Raw genomic sequence first — 19,139 nt, forward strand, 5'->3', positions numbered from 1 at the left:
CGGGTCTCGCGGCACGATGTCTCGAGTCATGTGATACCAAGATGGCGGCGCCGCGGTAGCAGTCTCTGGGTTGTGGCGTCCGGGGAGTCGCGACGGTTTCTGCCCTCGGGCCGTGGGGGCTGCTACGCCTGGATGGTCCGTGCGGCGGCCCGTACCCCCGCACTGGGCACCTGTTCAGGGCTGAGGCTGTTGCCGTGGCGGTGGGTTCTGGGGAGTGCCGGTGACCTCTCTGCGGGTGCCCTGCGCCGGCTGTGGTCGCCCGAAGAGTAGAAGGGCAGCCGGCCTCCCGGTCTTCCCGACTCGCGGAGTTCCTCAAGCCTCCGAGAGCTCTGGAGGAGCCACAGCTCTGAGGGGCTGCGGGAGTTCGAGCCCGCGGGTATGTGATCGGCTGCCTCGTACCCCTGAGGGCGCAAAGAAGCCCGTAAGAACTTTGCTTCCTCCTCCAGAGGCCTGGCTCCCTCGCTTTGGCTACCCCCGCATTCATTCCCACTTCCTCTCAATGTACTCACCATATATCTGGAAATATGATCAGCGCCCCTGACGTGGTGGCCTTCACCAAAGAGGACGAATACGAGGAGGAACCTTACAATGAGCCGGCCCTGCCCGAGGAGTACTCGGTGCCGCTCTTCCCCTTCGCCAGCCAAGGAGCTAGTCCATGGTCCAAACTGTCCGGGGCCAAGTTCTCTCGGGACTTCATCCTTATTTCCGAGTTCTCTGAGCAGGTGGGACCCCAGCCCTTACTGACCATCCCCAATGACACCAAAGTTTTCGGTACTTTTGATCTCAATTACTTCTCTTTGCGGATCATGTCTGTGGATTACCAGGCCTCCTTCGTGGGCCATCCCCCTGGTTCTGCCTACCCCAAGCTGAACTTCGTGGAGGATTCCAAGGTCGTGCTGGGAGACTCCAAGGAGGGGGCCTTTGCCTACGTGCACCACCTCACCCTGTACGACCTGGAGGCCCGTGGCTTCGTGAGGCCCTTTTGTATGGCTTATATCTCAGCAGACCAGCACAAAATCATGCAGCAGTTCCAGGAGCTCTCAGCTGAATTTTCCAAAGCTTCAGAGTGCTTGAAAACAGGCAACAGGAAGGCATTTGCTGGGGAACTTGAAAAAAAACTGAAAGACCTGGATTACACCAGGACAGTGCTGCACACTGAGACAGAGATCCAGAAGAAAGCCAACGACAAAGGTTTTTACTCATCTCAGGCCATCGAGAAGGCCAATGAGCTGGCCAGTGTGGAGAAGTCCATCATTGAACATCAAGACCTGCTGAGGCAGATCCGCTCGTACCCTCATCGGAAGTTGAGGGGGTCCGATTTGTGTCCTGGGGAGATGGCGCACACCCAGGATCCGCCCAGCCAGGCAGCCACTACCTCTGACCCCGAAGAGTCTGCTGACAGAGACCATTACACCTGCAGACCCACCTACACCCCAAAACTCATCAAAGCAAAGTCCACCAAGTGTTTTGACAAGAAGCTGAAGACCTTGGAAGAGCTCTGCGACACCGAGTACTTCACCCAGACCCTGGCCCAGCTCAGCCACATTGAGCACATTTTCAGAGGAGACCTGTGCTACCTCCTGACCAGTCAGATCGATAGAGCACTCCTGAAGCAACAGCATATCACAAACTTCCTCTTTGAAGACTTGGTAGAGGTCGATGACAGGGGGGAAGAGAAACAGGAGAGTGCACCCCCTAAGCCCAGTCACGACAGGCCGCCTTCCAGGTCTGTAGAAGAATGTCCAGTTCCTCAAGTGTTAATTAGCGTGGGCTCCTACAAGTCCAGTGTGGAGTCCGTGCTAATCAAGATGGAGCAGGAACTTGGGGAGGAGGGGTCCAGGGAAGTGGAGGTGACAGAGTCAAGCAGTTTTGACCCCCAGGAAAACTTGGACTACCTGGATATGGACATGAAAGGAAGCATCAGCAGTGGAGAGAGCATTGAGGTTCTTGGCACGGAGAAGTCCACCTCTGTGCTGTCTAAGTCTGACAGCCAGGCCAGCCTCACGGTGCCCTTGAGCCCCCAGGTGGTCCGGAGCAAGGCTGTCAGCCACAGGACGATCAGCGGGGACAGTATTGAAGTCCTCAGCACCTGCCCCTCTGAGGCCCTCATCCCCGACGACTTCAAGGCCAGTTACCCAAGTGCCATTAATGAAGAAGAGTCCTACGCAGATGACGGTGGGGGAGCCATCCACTTCCAGGCAGGCCTCAGCCCGCCGGAGCTGGGGGAGGCCGAGGAGGGCGGCTCGGGGGTCACCCCGTCACAGACAGACTCCTGCTGCATTGGGAGGGAGGGTGGCACTCTGCGGGTGCCCCTCTCCACCCCGGGCCACACGCTCTCTGACGAGGACGGGGTCGTGAGTGTCCCCCCGCAGCGCTACCGGCAGAAGGACCAGGAGTTCCACATGGACTTCTCGGTGGAAAACGCCAATGCCTCTTCCCGAGACAGCGGTTCCGAAGGCTTCCCTGCTTATGAGCTGGACCCGAGCCACCTTCTGATCAGCCGGGACGGCAGTAAGACCAGCCTGGATGACCGCTCCGACGCCACCAGCTACGGGAGCAGCGTCATCTCCTCCAGCTCCGACAGGACTCCCTCTTCTGTTCCTCCCACTGGCCCCTCTTCCGAGAGGCATAAGAAGAGGGCGGGCCAGAACGCCTTAAGATTCATCCGCCAGTACCCCTTTGCCCACCCAGCCATCTACTCCCTGCTCAGCGGGAGGACGCTCGTGATCCTCGGGGAGGAGGAGGCCGCAGTCAGGAAGCTTGTGACCGCGCTGTCCATCTTTGTCCCCAGCTACAGCCTCCACGCCAAGCCCGTGAAGCACTGGGTGTCCTCTCCGTTGCACATCACGGATTTTCAGAAATGGAAGCTTATTGGTCTGCAGAGGTAATTGGTCACAGGTGGTGGGGATGGGCCCTGGCTGGTCAGAGATGAGGCTTCAGGTGGCCGTCCCTCTGGGTGAGGTTCACGAGTCGGTGTGGTGGCCCCAGAACCAGGAGGCCTGGCTTCCAGATTGGCCCCAGCACCAACTTGCTGTGTCGCTTTTGGCAAATCCTCTTCCTTTTCTGACCTGTTGCCTTGTCTGTCACATGAGGGGTTGCAGTTCCTAAGTGGTTCCCAACCTGGTCTGCACCCTGCTGTGTCAGAATGGTTTGGGAGGATTTTCTAGAATGCCGCAGGGTTGTGCTTGGGTTGGCCTGGGGTACGACGTGGAGTTCGCCTGGTGTGCAGCGAGGTTTGGGAACGACTGGACCGCTGGGTCTCAGGTCCCTGCTGAGTCTCTAACTCACGCTATGGGGTAAATGACTGAGGTGGGGTCTGCCTCTGAGGAGGGCAGGGGTGCTGGCAGAGGCAGCCGCCCCGGCTCTCCCTCCCCTGTCCCCTCTGCCCCAGGAGCCCATCCCCTCCCCCCGCCCCCTGGAAGCTTTCTCCTTTTTCCCCACGTCACTGGCTTGTGCTATAGCAGGTTCTTTTGGGTTTTTCCACGTTCTGCTTGTCTGGCTCGGGGGACTTCTGCCCTGGCGTGCGCACTGGGCTCACTTCTCTCCCCGCACCTGCCTTTGCTCACCTGAGACTCATGCGCGTCAAGCTGGGTGATGGTAGGAGTCCACTCTCTGGACTACGGAGAGGGCAGGAGGCCTTTCCTCCCTGTGGCAGTCAGCGCCTTTATGCGGGTCCCTGGCATCCGTGAGGTCAGCGTCCCAAGCCGCCTCGTGTTCGCCCTGCTCACGGCCACCTGACTCGCTCGATCCCTGGCCGCCCCGCGGGGGCATGGTGGTGGGATTCAAGCCCGGGGCGCTTCCACGTCCACTTCACTCTCGGGCCGTGCTGGCGGGGCTGGGGTACGAGCTGGAGGGGCCCTGCTCTGGGAGAATTCGTGCTCCGGAGGCCAGAGCCCGGCGGCACAGGGAGCAGAGAGCTCTGACGGGGGCGCCTCACATGGGAGGCGTGGGACGGGTGCCCGGAGGAGGTCTGGGGTCTCTGGCTTGAGTGGCAGGGAGGCTGGGGTCGCAGTGGGGGAACAGTGAGGACGGGCCTGCCAAACAGGGGCAAGCCCAGCCCGTGGGCATCGTGGGAGTGTGGACGCAGGGCCGAGGCTCAGCGGGTGCCCGGGCCCCCGCGCCCCTGCCGGCGCCAAGTTTGAGCAGGGGTCGGGGTGGGGGCAGGCCTTTAAGGGACTGTGTTTGGCTGCTGTTCTCGGTGGGATGACGGGCGGGCGGCCCCTACACACACACCTTCCCTTCTCCAACTCTCTCTTCTCACCCCAACCCCTGACCTTTGATTTTTTTTTGCCTCAAAAGATGGAGAATCTAAAACACGTCAGTTTATCGACATCACCTGGCTTATCCAGGACCAGGTTCGGGATGGCCTTGCCCTTTCCAGAGGCTTCCCCTGAGCTTCCTTCCTTAGAACACGGTGGCAGGCAAATGAGGTGCATCCTTCACGTCAGTTCCACTCTCCTGGGCACCCAACTGCAGTGCTGTGTTGAGAAGGATTCTGCGGCCCGGCGTGGCTGCACTGGGGAGCCAGCTGTGATCAATCACGATGTCTCTGGGATGCAGGTGGGGGTAGCGGCAGGTGGCAGTGTCCCTGGAAGGGGGCTGTGAGCTGCTCCTCTGCAGTGGGCACCTGGGCAGCGCCTTCCTCCCTCCTGGGAAAATAGTGGTCATTTGCCAGATACTTACTGAGAGCCATTACAGGCCAGCCGCTGTGCCTGGAGCCAGGATACAGGTGCGTCAGCAGGGGGGCGTCGCGTGACAGGGCTGCCCTCGCTCCCGTCCCAGCGTCACCACCCCGTGGGCTGGCGCTCCCCCAGGCTGTTTCCATTTGCACGAGGAAGACCTGCCTGGTGCTGGCAAGTGTCGGGGACCCATCGTGTCTGACCTGCGCCTGCTCCGTGCAGGCGCTGCTCTGACGTCCTGGGGGGCAGTGGAGGGGGGCGCCGATCGCCGTGTGGAAGGCAGGCCAGGTGGCCGGGGTGGAGCCGGACCCTCGCCTCCAGACTTGGAGCCGTGGAGGGTCCCTCCAGGAAAGCGGGAGGCCCGTCAGCAGTGACAGCTGAGACCTTTCTAGGGAATGTCTGGTGACTCGTCCCACGAAGCCCTCCCTCCCACACCCCTGAGCGCGCACAGGTGCTGGGAATCGGGAGATCTGCCCCCGGAGGGCCCTGCTCCGGCGGGCACCACGGTCGACGGGTCAGGGACCTTGCCCCCCAGGGCACGTGTCACTGGAGGGTCGGCCGAGGGGCCAGGAGGAGAGAGGGGACTGGATTCGCTGCGGCTCACCCGAAGGCATCCCGGGCGGTGAGCAGCAGACCCGGTGGGGCAGCGCCATGAGGGGACGAGCCGTGGCCCCAGCTGTCGGGCGTGGAGGCTCCTGCCGCTACCCCGCGGAGCAGGGAATGGCTGCCCCCGGGATGCACGCAGAGCCCCGGCCCCGGGGGTGCCCAGAGCTGCAGGTGGCTAGTGAGACGGCCCCGCAGTCAGATCCAGCACTGAGACGGAGAGGCAGGTGGAGGCCCACCTGAGGGTCAGCATTTAAGGGTGTGAGCAGAGGGCTGCCTTTGTGTGTCTACGGGGCTCGGTCCCGGCTGCTGGATCAGTCTGGGATCCGAGAGCTGTGGCCTAGGACAGTCCCTTCCCCCTGCCCGGGCCCTTGGACTGTGTGTAGGACTGTTCCTCAGGACTCTTACCCCAGAACCACCAGTGGCATTGGCCCTGGATTTTTCTTTTTCCACTGAAGTAGGCCCTCTGCCTGGAAATGCTTGTCAGTCAGATCAGACATTTGTGGGTGTAAGAGACGGATAAACAATCAAGTTGGTTTCCCACGATTATAAATCAAACCCAGCAATAATCGGGTTGCTTACTAAGCAGCAGTGAGAAGGCCTGGACTGTTTGGAAGACAGCTCCATTCTGCGCGGGGAGGTGCTGGTGTTGCGTCAGAGGCCTTGGGTTGAATCCCGGCTCAGCCGCCTTCTACGTGGGTGACCTAGGACAAGCCACAGTCCCTCTGCGGGCCCAGTGTCCTCATCTGTGCAGAGTCCCTCCGCCACCCCGGCCGTAATGAAGTTCAAGACGGGGGTGGGCGGGGTGCTGCCCGAGGGACAGAGGCCCGGCCGCACCTCCTCCCGTGTCATCTGGCCTCCGGAGGAGCTTTGAGGGGAGCCAATGAAGGAAGAGTTTGGAGGCGCAAAAGAGGTGGTGCCGCCGTGGGCGGGAGTAGGCTGGGGCACCAGAGCCTGGGGAGAGGCTGGCCTGAGGTGGGCGGCAGCCAAGTGTAGGGCAGGAAGATGAGGTGAGGCATTTAGCTCGTGGCCCAGCCCCCGGGGGGGGAGGTAAGGGTCACCCAGGAGCGGGCGGGGAGCCGCCGGCAAGTCTGACTCCTCGTGGCCTGTGGTGGGGGGCCCGGCCCCGCTTGCCCCTGCGCCTGCCGTGCTCTGCAGTCCCCAGAGCCCACCTCTCTTAGGACTCCGAGGCCCCTCCTCCAGTGCCTTCCCAGCCCGCGGCCGCTGCTGTGGACACGGAGGCCATGCCTCCCCTCACTGGGCCGGCTCGTGTGCGTGTCCTTTCTTCCCGGCCAGGCCAGGCCCCAGGTCACTGCCTGGAATACGCTAGGCGCACGATAAACGACTGTCAACTCTACAAGAAGAGAACACCCATGAGGGGGAAGTATGATGAGGTGACCTCAGTCCCAAGAGACCGTCAGTCCTTTTACAACTACTTCACAAGCCCCAGCTTCCAGAGGAGCGTCAGTGTGTGAAGCGGCTGGTCAGCCAGCGGTTTGCTGGACTCTGCAGGGTAATCCCAGCTCCTCTGGGAGACCTGGTCTAGACGGGGTGGTCAGGGGCCGCTTACTGAGGCCGACACTCTGGCCTCCTTCCCTCGCTGAGTGAACCCGGCCTGCCTGTCTCTGATGTGCCGGGCACGGCAGGGGGTGCGGTCCTGGGTCTGCAGGAGCTCCTGGCGCCACACCGGTCAGTGCCAGGCCGGTGGCGAGGGCCAGACGCTGTCCTGAGCGCCACAGCCTGTGCCTCCGCTGTGACGCCAGAGGCAGGACCATCGTCCTTGCCTCACAGACGAGGCTCGGAAGTTAAGGACCTTGCCCCGGGTCACAGAGCAAGAACGAGGAGCGAACAGGTCCGGGAGGGGCCCCACGGAAAGCCTGGGGAGGGACAGCTGGGGCGTCAGGGGCAGCAGGAGGCAGGTCGTCAGGGCCTCGTGGGCCACACTATGCACTTGACCTTGGTCGTGAGAGGGGTGAGGAGCCTCGAAGGCCGTGGTGGCCACACCTGCCTTCCAGAGTGTGCTGGCGAGTGGGGCCGGGTGGGGGCTGGCCTCACGGCAGGGGCCCACCCCAGCTTCTGCCTCCTGACCTTGGCCTGTGTGTTTCAGGGTGGCGTCCCCCGCCAGTGCCGGCACTCTCCACGCCCTGAGCCGCTACAGCCGCTACACGAGCATCCTGGACCTGGACCGGAAGACCCTGCGCTGCCCCCTCTACAGAGGCACCCTGGTGCCCCGGCTGGCGGACCACCGCACACACATCAAGCGGGGCAGCACCTACTCCCTGCACGTGCAGAGTGTGCTCACGCAGCTCTGCGCCAAGGCCTTCCTCTATGCCTTCTGCCGCCACCTGCACCTGCCTGCCCGCGGCACGGAAGCTGAGGGGTTGGCCGCCAGCCGCCAGGCCAGCTTCTTGCAGCTGAACCTGGGGCTGGTGAACGAAGACGTCAAGGTGGTCCAGTACCTGGCAGAGCTGCTGAAGCTACACTACACGCGGGAGCCTTCCGCAGCCGGCCAACCCGTGCTCAGGTTCGACTACGTCCCCAGTTTCCTATACAAGATCTGAGGTCAGGCCCGGCCACTGTGACCAAGACCTGTGACTCGGTACGGGGAGGGCGTTGGCATGACCGGGGGTCTTCTGAGCTGTTTAGACTTCTGGTGTCGTTGGCAGGAAGGAAACCGAGGTGGCAGCCGTGGTTCCCAGGTGGCTCTGGGCAAGGACGGTGGGGGCACTGGCCCCCTGGTGGCATCTGGAAGGACGGTAACAGCTCGCGGCCCCTTGGAGAGTGGCCTGGGGTTGGGACTGGGGGCCAGGGCAGAAGAAAGCTTCGGCACTGTGATGAGGGACAGGGAGGCGGAGCCTGCAGGGAGGACCACGCCGGCCCTCTTGCGCAGCAACATCAAGGGGAGCAGCCGTTAACTGGATTATTTGGTCGAAAGCAGGACAATGGAACGTCCATTGCCTAGTGCAGACCCCAGCCGGACCTTTCGCGTGCCCTTGTGGAGCCGCCCTCCCAGGGGAGGTCCCTGGATGCTCCCTGCCCTGTCCTCACGTCCTCGCCAGGCACGGAGGGGCCTGCCGCTGGGCTCCCAGGCTCAGCGGAGTGACCAGTCACTGGCCCCTGGTCATCAGAACCGCTGTCGTGGGGGCCTGGGCACAGGCTTCCTGCTGTGCGGGCGAGGAGCCACCAGCTGTCCTGGGGGTGCCGACACTGTCCTCTCGGGGAGGGTCTGCAGATGGGCTGGCGCTCGCCCGGCAGAGGTCACCGCAGACCGTCGCTACCACTTCACTACCTCACGGGGTGTCGCGGGCACAGGGCAGCCAGCGGGCTGGGATCTCCTCCGGGAAGGCCGTGCTGGCCTGGAGCACACGCACTCACAGCAGCTCGTTCCGCCCCAGCTGAGTCCCAGCTCCACTTCCTGTTTACCCACCAGGACCCTCCTGACACAGTTACCACTGGTGTGTGTAGGTGGATGGTTTTTTGCAACCTTGAAAATGTCATACTTTTCTTCTTTAAGTTGTTTGTCCCTAAGCAGGGAGAACTCTTGGTATTACTGCTTTTTAATTTTTTTCCCCAAGTTGTGGTAAAACGCACCTGAACCAGCCATAGTGGTTGCTCCTGAGCATGCGTGCGTGTCTCCCAGGGCCGTGTTCTGTGTCGTCAGAGTCCTGCTGTTGAGACCTGGTCCGCCACCAGCTTTGCAGCACACCACAGCGGTCAGGACCCCCGGTGACCAAGGAGGCTTCGTATCATCTCTTTCCCGTGGCCCTCCCTGCCCAGGCTTCTGGTCAGGGTCCCCATTCCTGCCAGAGTGTGATTCTGCTCCGGAGGCCGTGACCAAGGCCCACTGTGACAGGGCTGCCACCGCATCTCCTCGGGTCCTCGCACCTGTGCTGTCACCTGTGTCCCTCAGAGAGGCGTCTCCAGGGACCACATGGCAGCTTCCGAACGTGCAGTGTGGGTGCTGGTGGGAAGGCTGCCCTCCTGTTACCACCGCCCCCCTTGTGTTCAGATGCTGCTTTGTTTTCTAGGTAGGTGGCTAATTGCATCTACTTGGGCCTCCTGGGACACGAGCTTGTGACACCTTATGTCCGAGGGAAGAGCGGTCCATGGGGCCCAAATGACCAGATGGGAAGCGATCATGGGCCCACCCCTGTTTCGTTCCCGGGCCACCAACATGGCCTCTGTGGTTCACACCTCGCACCGGGGAAGCCAGAAAGGGCAGCAGGTCAGTCACACTGGCCTAGAAGCGAAAGTCCACTCTGGAGGGTGTTTGTGCAGAAGCTCCGCCTCGGGCGAGCCCTGCCGGTGCGAGAAGGCCTGGCCATGGGGCGGCCGCAGAGAGGGCACCCAGAGCCCCTCTCCTGAGCTGTTTCTTCATTGAGGAGTAGAGCTGTATTCGCTGACTAGTGGCTGAACTCCAGCATTTAAATTTTGGTTAAAATCCAGCTTTGCAGCGTGGCAGTTTCACAGAATGCTTGATGCCAAGTATGTTTCTCTTCAAAGGGAGCTCAAAGGGGAACCAGGCCCTCCCGGCCCCGCCACGCTGGGGACTGGAACCTGCCAGGAGTCTCAGATGCACCTGAGTCTGAGTGGTGGGGGCCTGTGCAACGAACTCATCTCGTCGGGAATCTTAAGAGGTTTTCCCTGGTAATAGGTCAGCAAGCGTCCAAATGCTGAGAAACGCTTCAAAAATCAGAGGGTGTCAGTGCCCTTAGTACTTTTTCAATTCTAAGTATTGCCTCGAAGGCCCAGGCACCAAAACCTTGAGGTTTGTTTCAACTTCACTTCCAGTCCATTACCTGCCCCCCAACCCTGCCTTTTTTCTTTTTCCAGTACACAGGCCTCTCACTGTTGTGGTGTCTCCCGTTGCGGAGCACAGGCTCCGGACACGCAGGCTCAGCGGCCATGGCTCACGGGCCCAGCCGCTCCACGGCACGTGGAATCTTCCCGGACTGGGGCACGAACCTGCGTCCCCTGCATCGGCAGGTGGACTCTCAACCACTGCGCCACCAGGGAAGCCCCCACCCTGCCTTTTTAAAGCAGTCCAGGTTAAGAAGAACCTGCCCAGGCTGGCATTTATGCAGTAGTGATTTCCAGAAGCTCCACGGTAGACATCAGCTGAACCCTTTTCTAGCACCTGTGGCCCTGGGGACCCTACTCCTTTAGTAGAATCTGGAAATGGGCTGTGATAGCCCAGCTGCCATTTCCTATCTAGCTCTGAATTTCTTGCTTCAGATCAGTTACTGTGTGCAAAGTATCATAGACTTCATCCCCAAACAAGTAACAAATCCCATGTCAAAATCCCAGGATGGCCGATAGATTCTCCCCAGAGTGCCAGGGCTGCTGCAGCTCGTGACACGTCCCTGGAGGCCCAGCAGCCTGGAAGATCTCGCACGCAGCTCGCCACCCACTCCACCACTGCTGGGCGCGTGCCCCCCCCCCTTCCCAGCCTGATGGCGCCTGGCCGGTCAGCTTCTCCACATGGCCCACGTCATCTTTGCACAGGCAGGAGCCCTCCTGGGCTGGTGCGGTCCATCAGTCCATGTGGACAGCCTTCGGAGGCACCAGCCCCCCAAGCCAGCATCAGCTCTTACCTCCCATCTCCCTAGAGGCTCAAGAAAGTGCCTTGGCTCGTGCTTTGAAGCAAACCAGCTAGCTTTCTGGCTTTTTCCCAATATTGTGATAGAAACTGATACAACTGGAATATTTGAGAGAGAGATGGTATTAACATTGCAAAAAGGAAAAGTATCAAATCTCTACTTCTGGCTGGAAGGAAAACCAGCCTAGCCTCAGCTAAGGCTGGAGCACACCCAGCTGTTCTGAGCCCGTCCTGCTTTGAGGTTTGGTTTCAGCTGCGGGGAGGAGGGAGCACTTGGCCATGAATCAAGTGCTGGTCTGGGGCCTAGCCTCCCGGGAGTGCTTGTGTGGTGGCCTTTGTCTCCTGCGGGGGCGGGGGGAAGAGTCAAGCTCCTGGGTGTAAGGCTGTTTCCACAGCTGTGGAGGTGGCAGCCACCCTGCCCGCTGCGCTGGAGCCCCGGGGCGTCAACTGCAGCTGTGTTAAGGCCACGGTGAGAAGCATAGTGCGTGAGGACGTCGTATTTGTCATTTTTTGAAAACCTGTATTATTACTGCATGCTCCTCGTCGTGTGTGAGCGTGAGTCCCACCGGGTGAGCCGTGGTCACTGCGGCCAGGGCGAGAGCACGCTGCACGCCACACGCGTGCCTGCAGCTCCCGGTGTGGCTGCACCAGAGTTCAACCAGTCATGCCAAACCAATAGTAGGAGGTGTACTTTTTAAGAAATTAATTTATTTGAGTTGAGATATTTTTGAGATATAAAAATTGGTTGTATTTTTTAAAGCTATAATTCTTGTAGACATTCTGTGGTTAAAAATTTGTGCTTATTATAAATGGTCATCTATGTTTTGCACTTGAGATTTGTGAAAAATAAAGTTTCTGTGGGAAGGTGACCTCTGGTTTCCTGATCACGGGAGGGAGGTGGTTGTCTGCTCAGCGGCTTGGGACCAGGTTTCCTGGCCTGCCTGCCCTGGGCTGGGGGAAGGGGATCACATCCCCCTCCCGCCCAGGTGCTGTAAGCGGCCCTCCCACGGAGCTGGGTGGCACCTGAACAGACCCGTCTAACTTGTGATTCTGATTGAAAGCACAGCAGAAGGGCCAGGACGCTCCCTCCTCGTTTGCGACGGTTATAACTGAGTCCTCCTTTGGTGCCCACGGGGGAGCAGATAGCAACGGGCAGCTCTTCCAAGCTCGAACTTCGGTGCTTCTGGCTGCCGCAGCAAGTCAGGGAAGCCCAGGGACTCTTAAGAGTGGAGTCTTCCCAGTAACCCTGCCCTCCACCCGTCTGGATAATTAAGGCTGAATGGCTAAATTGTATTTCATTTTTCCAGAACAACTATACGTAGCTGTGAGAAAGTGAGGTTCACATTTAAACTCCTTAATAACTTGTCCCAGGATGACTAACACTGAGCCTTAAACAAATGTTGGTTTGTGAACAAGGTAAAAAAAGCAAAGTCCGAAACAGGGCCTGTGTGGGGCCTCCAGGGCGCTGGGTCCCTGGGCAGGCGGGCACTCCTCTAGAAGTCGGGCAGGCCGGGCAGAGGGAAGAGGGCGGCGAAGCTCTCTACCTCTGCCCTGAGTGCCGCCACAGCCCGCTGATGATCCTCGGCCCCTGCCAGCTTCTCCGTGAACTCCTTCAGGGTAGCCTTCACCCCCACGGTGTCCTGGATCTGCAGGGTCAGCTCTATCCCTGCACCAGCGAGAGACGCCACTGCCCGTGTGCCCCCGGCGGCCGGGCCCGACTGCTCTGCTGTCCACGCGCCCGCCACCCTCTCAGCCCACGCGGTCTGCTGGGCGATGCTCTGGCTCCCGGCCCTGCTCCAGCCTTGACGCAGAGCCGTCCTTCATCCCGACCGCACAGCCCCACGCGGCCAGTGTCCACGCCTCTCCTCACCTCTGTGAATAAAATGGGCAACTTTTTGGAAATCTTCTTCCAAGAGTCCTCGGGATGTCAGCGCCGGGGTCCCCAGGCGCAGTCCGCTGGGCCGCAGGGCGCTTTTGTCACCTTCAAGAGAAACAGGCTCTGTCCCTGGGCTGCACCCGTCTCCCCACTGACCGTCGGGCACTGGGAAGGGGCTCGTGGGCAAAAGGAATAGGCCCACGGACGCTGGCTCACACCTCGGCTGCGCTACTTGAAATATCAGGAGAGCCGCCTTTTGCGACGTGGTCCTTGCTCCTGACACCAGGGCAGCATCTGTCTGGGTTTCAGGGGCATCGCCCACATCTTATTCACGACCGGCTGAGAAATGCAGCCGGTTTTCCAGAGGCCCCAGCCTCCCTCTCCCTCTCCGTCCCCAGCGGGGTCAGCGCCGTGTCAGAGGGGGCGGGCAGGAGAGCACGGCCTGGCCCCATCCAACGCTGCACATCTTGTCCCCAGAGCCAAGTCACCATCGGCCTTGAGAGGTGCAGACAGGAGAGGGCTGAGGACGCTCACCTGGGCAGGTGTTCTTGTTGCAGGCGATGGAACAGGCTTCCAGCACCTTCTCAGCCCGGCCGCCGTCTGTGCCTTTGGAGCGGAGGTCCACGAGGATCAAGTGGTTGTCAGAACCACCTGGAAACCGGGTTAGACACATGGAAGCCAAACCCGTGCCGAGCCAAGGGATCTTTCTCTTCCAAAGAAACGGGGGTGTGTGACCCCCACCACGTGTCCTGCGGGGCTGTCATCACCTGCTGAAGACCATATACCCCAGGGCCTCAGAGTTTGAGAAGAAGCAGAGTGGTTTAAAAAGGGAACCTGAGGATGTAGAGGGGGCTGAGGGCAAACGACCAGCCCAGGCGGCCCGCTGCCACATCCCAACCTGTCAGGCGCCAGGGCAGCACCTCGAAGCCTGTTGGGGTGATGACGTCATCTGGGAATGTGCCCCTTTTCTCTAAGTCCACCCGCAAGGCTCCCTCTGAGGGGGCCTCAGAGTAGCGGGCAGTGGGCGATCTAGGTGACAGGGTGACAGGCACGTCAGGTGCAGACACTGCCAGCCATCGTGTGCTTTAACCCCAATGCTGCAAGGATGATAGTATTTTCAAAGTGGTGCAGAAGAGATATGGAAGAACTTTCTGGAACGGCCCAAGGAATCTTCCAAGCACCTGATCTTCACTTTGAACTCTAGTTAATCCCTGGGTTAACTAGACCCCCATCGCTGACTTAGGCGATGACCGCGGCTTCAAAGACGCATGTGGCCTAAGCGGATGTGCGGCTCTGGACCCACAGCCCCCTTGCTTGCCACGTGGCTTTAGGAACTTCAGACGCCCATTTGTAAAATAAGACCAGCGATTCCCAAAGCTATCTCGAGGTTTGAACGAGGTCGTGTATACAGAGCTGCGGGGATCCCGAGTCACCCCAAGGCTGTGGCCACCGTGCCCAGGCCAGGACCCTACAGCCACACCCTGACAGGGCCGGGATGGGCTCTGTTCCTGTCGTACCTGTGACCACTTTGTAGCCCAGCGCCATCAAGGTCTCGGCCAGAGCCCTGCAGTTGGCCAGCACCTGGCGCTGGTAGAGTCTGAACTCCGGAGTCATGGCCTGCTTCAGAGCCACCGCCACCCCTGGCAGGAGATGAAGACAGACCGTGAGTCAAATAAACACCCGTCTCCACTTGGGCTTCCCAGCTTCTCAGTGTCACCCAGGGCGGCAGGTTACATCTCCTCCCAAAATGATCCCTTTTAACCCTGCAATTACCCGGCTAAGCCTCAGACCTCTCTCTCTGAGCAAGCGCTTTTGAGGTGGCCTCTCTCCAGCATGAAGTCTCGGGCTAAGGAAATCACCAGGGGAGAGCTGTTCCCAGCAAGATGGATTTTATGTCTTTTTTAAGCTCGACGTGTGTAAACGGATCACTTAGCTGCTGATGCTTTGATGCCAAATTATGCACCTTTCAGAGCAGAGTCCAGATGAGAGGTACAGGCCTGACCTACCTGCACACCCAGACTCCTCTGGGACCTTGTTCGATCCCCAGGGCTGCTTAAAGGGGCACAGAGATGGAGGAGGATGCAAACCACGTGCCCACGTCCTGGCACAGGAGCCCCCAGTCCGTGTGTGGAGAACGGCCTGGAGAGGCTGGAGGGCTGGCATCCCCCCACTGGAGGGCGCTGAGCGGGTGGGTGTAAGGGGAGCGGCCCCTGCCCACTCTGGAGCCTAAAACTCCCCCTTCACTGCTCCCTCCACACCCCTTCTCGTATACACCGGTACTTCTCCTGACGGTCTCCCAATGGGGACAGGACACCTTTGTCCTGGCTCCCCCACCAACTGCTCTGCTCCAAAGACGGAGTAAAAGCTCTGAGGTCATCAGATTTTCTAAGGCTCGGGTACAACCAGAGAAGGAGTATGTCTATGACAGCTGCTGGGCCATCATGGAATAGGACCTAGGAGGTACCAGCGTGGCCCCAAAGTCAAGGCCGAGGGTCAGACACGGGTGTCGCCGTCCTCTCCCCTGGAGGCCAGGAGACCAGGGGAGGGCCGCCCGCCCGCTCCGTGCTCCTTCGGCTGTGCAGTCTTCCGTTGTCAGGTCCCCTCCCCGCGGTTTCTCAGGGGCTCAGGTGGGGCCTGCCCGACTCAGTGGAGTGGCCGTCACCTCTGTCCCTGCTGACATATGCACTGCTCCCCTTCCCTGACTCGTCAGCACCTCTTAGACGGTGCACACGCTCTGGGGGACGGGCTATGGGGGAGCTGCCCGAGGCGTGTGGCCACGGGGCCTGGGCAAGGTGGGTCTGCATTACCAGCAATGGCGTGGTTGTGGGGGCCCCCCTGCAGGCCTGGGAACACAGCAGAGTTGATGAGTGACTCCAGGTTGTAGCGAGTCTCTCTGCCCGTCTTTGGGTCCACGCTGCGCACTCCTGGACATAAGACAACACGGGACATGGGACAGGCGATCCCCTGTTTTCTCCCCACCTGGACACAGACCCGGCCCCACTCCTGGAGGCAATGCTGCAGGCCAGGGAGGGTGCTTGTTCCCAGGGGGGCTGGGTGGAGGAACCCTTCAAAGGTCAAAGGAAGGGGCTTCCCTGGTGGTGCAGTGGTTAAGAATCTGCCTGCCAGTGCAGGGGACACGGGTTCGAGCCCTGGTCCGGGAAGATCCCACATGCCACGGAGCAACTAAGCTCATGTGCCACAACTACTTAGCCTGCACCCTAAAGCCTGCAAGTCACAACTACTGAGCCCACGTGCCTAGAGCCCGTACTTGGCAGCAATGAGAAGCCCATGCACCGTAACTAGAGAAAACCCACGTGCAGCAACAAAGACCCAATGCAGGCAAAAAAAAAAAAAAGTGAAAGGAAAGATGAAAATGTCCCTCCACTGAGATAGTAACAAAGAATACACCTCGGGCATATTTCCTCAAAGAACTGTCCAAGAGAGCAGTCTTCCAAGATGACTCCTTTAGGGGAGACGTGACTCATTTGGCCAGAAACGGAGAAGCTTCCTTTCTGAGAAAAGTTAAGGACCAGTAATAAGAGCTGCCAGTGTCTCCATGGAGCTTCTTGTGAGCCAGGAACTGCTCTGAGCAGTTTCCCTAAATTCATTCATTCGATCCTCACAACAGCAGTCCCCAGGGACAGGTACTATTATTATGATCCCTACTCTGGAGGTGAGGAACTGAGGCACAGAGAGGCTGCACAACTAGCCAAAGATCACACAGCACATCCATGGCAGAGCCAGGACTTGCTCCGCCTGGAGGGTCAATCGAATATCACCAACATACAGTGGGGAAAACAAACATCTCCCCAGCAGGTGGGAAAGGCCGCCTGCCTCAGAAACCTGAACACAACTGAGGAGGGGCCTCTGAGGGGCACAGAGGCAGCAGGGCCCTGAGAAGCCCAGTGGGCACATGGTGTATCCAGTCCTGGCCAGCGGCTGGGCAAGGGGGTCCCGCAGGGGGTAAAAAGAGATGCGGTCACCAGAGGGGGGTTCTCTCTGCTGACGTGAGGTTAGTGCACCGGGACTGGAGACTATGAGACCCTAATCCTGCTTCTCAGGAATGGGACTCCCAAATAAGGGGACACATGCACGTAGGCTCCATCATGGGGAGGAAAAATTCCTCACTCAAACGACAAACTCCTACCATGGTTTACACATCAGTGTCTTATGGTTTGATTATTGAGTCTTTCTCTGGGAGAAACATGCTACAGTAAGTTCACCAAAATAACGCTGCACCGCGAGGTCTCTGAGAGCCCCGCCAGCCACGCACACCCTCCTGTCACCCCAACATCTTCCACTCAACAGGATAAGTTGAGCCACAGGACGCTGGCCCCCAGGACACCCTTCCCCTTCCCCCTTCCCCCGGACCTGGACAGCTGTGCTCAGGGCTTCCTGCTCCTTACAGCATCTGGGTCAGTCTTCCTGGCTCCCTAAACCGACTGTGGGCCCCAAGAAGAAAGGCAGCCCTGGCCCCGCCAGGAGCGCACCCTTCCTGTAGAAGATCATGCCGGCGCGGCAGCCCCGCAGAGTCTTGTGGGTGGTGGTGGACACCACGTGGCAGTGCTCGAAGGGGGAGGGCACCACGCCGGCCGCCACCAGCCCACTGATGTGTGCCATGTCGGCCATGAGATACGCCCCGTTGTCGTCAGCGATCTCACGCAGCCGGGCGTAGTCCAGGTTCCGGGAGTAGCAGCTGGTCCCTGAGATGGCAAGGGTGACACTGAGTCAGCTCGAGAGCAGAGCCGCCTCGGTTGGGCACGATGTCTGAAAGCCGGCCTTGCCCCCTCTAAGGCCTGAGGATGGAAACGAGGGACGCCTGCAAATCCCGCCTGTGCCAAAGGCGACCCCCTGCTCTCTGCCCCTGTGTTGCGTGGCTGGGGCGGCCCCTGGCCATTAGCAGCCCAACTAGGCAGGGGCCAACATGTCCAGATGCTTCTGGGGAACAGTGCAGGACTAATGGTCCTGACAGAAAAGGAAACAGACCCAAGCAGCTCAGCTGCGCGGCAGAAACCAGCAGGGAATGAGGACAGGGTGGGAACAGCACACAAGCTTGTTTGTGAGAGGCTGGGGCCCCGCCGGGCTCCTCACCTGCGATGATGAGCTTCGGGTGGAAGAGGCGGGCATTCTCCTCCAGCTGGTCGTAGTTGATGTAGCCGGTGTCGGGGTTCACCTGTGGACAGCACGGAGACGGGGGCTTGGGCCACTTCTTCCTGCCTGGCTGTCGAGGGTAAGAGGACTCCCTCCACCTGCCCAGAGCTCTTTGCTGCCCTCGCTGCCAACCAGGACTTGTGGGCGAGACGGGGCACAAGTGCTTAGGCAACGAGGCATCATGGCTCTCGGACAGGATGCCCTGGGGGTCCTGGGCGAAGAGCGAGCCCTGCTCCTGACTCGCCGCAGAAGGAACCAGAGGGACAAACATGCAGCACGTGTGCGGGTGCGAAGGCCCTGCCGCCTCACCCCATGTCCGTCTAGTCCAGACACATGAGGCGAAAAGAAGAGAGAAAGGCTCGGGGGCTCAAAGGCCACCCAGGCCGACGCTACTCGGACACCTCGATTGTGCACCACGAAGGCCTAGAACCAGTAACGGATCAGCAAGGCCCCCGGTTACAGGGCTGAAAAACAAAGGTTGTGTGTGTGTGTGTGTGTGTGTGTAGGAAAAAATAGAAAACAAAATTTTAATAATATCATTACATTAGTTTTGAAAAACTGTAAAATATTTAACAAAAGATGAACAAGACCTCTGCACAAAGCACTATTGAGAAAAACTTAAAAACACCTAAAAAGAGTAATTAAGGCAGCGTGTGCTTGCAGGACGATCTGACAGACAGAACTGAGCCCAGAAGCAGAATCCCTTGTGCTGGAAGGCCACCCGCATGGTGAGGACGGTGGGGGGGGGGGGGGGGGCCTGCAGGAAGGAGGCCTTCCGGTCGCGGCACTAGGCCAGGTGGGTGCCCACCTGTCACCGGGGCACCGACCTCACCCCATACACAGAAATCCCTTCCCAACAGACCACGGATCCATGTGCAGCATGTAAAACACAACACCTTTTTTTCCGGGGGGTCGGGGGGAACTCATTTCTTAGTAATTTCAGTTTATTAAAGTTGTGTTAAAGCACTTGTGCTGGGGAGTGGGTATAACCACAGAGGGGTCGCTGTAGGGAGACTTTTAGGGGCCTGGGAGCCCCTGGGGAGGAGGTGGTTGGAAGCCCCTGCCCCCGCAGAGGGAGGATTCAGGTTGGGTGGGCGCCCTTTCCAAATGAAAAAGGCGCCTGCAGCTTAGCACAGTTACAGAGCTTGTGTGAGACGTCGCTGGGACCGGCGGAAGGATGCTCTGGGGCTTGGTCTGGGGCTTTGTTTCAAGGGCATGAAGCGGTTCCTCC

At 59.7% G+C, this 19,139-nt stretch overlaps 2 protein-coding genes across 8 annotated transcripts in view; one reads left to right on the forward strand and one right to left on the reverse strand.

Annotated features, from left to right (window-relative positions):
- Nucleotides 1–28: 28 nt before the first annotated feature.
- SMCR8 (SMCR8-C9orf72 complex subunit) lies at nt 29–8,069 on the forward strand. 2 transcript variants are annotated; one of them, XM_079905732.1, is made up of 3 exons: nt 29–2,884; nt 7,390–7,806; nt 7,949–8,069. In XM_079905732.1, the coding sequence occupies exons 1-3, from the start codon at nt 525–527 to the stop codon at nt 8,040–8,042; spliced, it is 2,871 nt and encodes a 956-aa protein (XP_079761858.1). In that variant the 5' UTR covers nt 29–524; the 3' UTR covers nt 8,043–8,069. The 2 variants fall into 2 exon arrangements, with proteins under 2 accessions (XP_079761858.1, XP_079761859.1); XM_079905733.1 differs by lacking the exon at nt 7,949–8,069 and having other exon boundaries at nt 7,390–7,854.
- A 4,305-nt stretch (nt 8,070–12,374) lies between these two features.
- Nucleotides 12,375–19,139, reverse strand: part of SHMT1 (serine hydroxymethyltransferase 1) — a gene marked incomplete at its 3' end in the record, with an annotated part of 59,898 nt that continues 53,133 nt past the window's right edge. For all 6 annotated transcript variants that reach the window (XM_079905737.1, XM_079905735.1, XM_079905736.1 and 3 more), the window contains 7 exons: nt 17,849–17,930; nt 17,248–17,460; nt 15,565–15,681; nt 14,275–14,397; nt 13,292–13,408; nt 12,752–12,862; nt 12,375–12,547 (listed from right to left, as the gene is read on the reverse strand). In XM_079905737.1, coding sequence (XP_079761863.1) covers nt 12,375–12,547; nt 12,752–12,862; nt 13,292–13,408; nt 14,275–14,397; nt 15,565–15,681; nt 17,248–17,460; nt 17,849–17,930 — 936 coding nt within the window. The remainder of the gene's footprint in view (nt 12,548–12,751; nt 12,863–13,291; nt 13,409–14,274; nt 14,398–15,564; nt 15,682–17,247; nt 17,461–17,848; nt 17,931–19,139) is intronic.

This window comes from Stenella coeruleoalba (assembly GCF_951394435.1).
Source record: "Stenella coeruleoalba genome assembly, chromosome: 19".
NCBI lineage: Eukaryota > Metazoa > Chordata > Mammalia > Artiodactyla > Delphinidae > Stenella > Stenella coeruleoalba.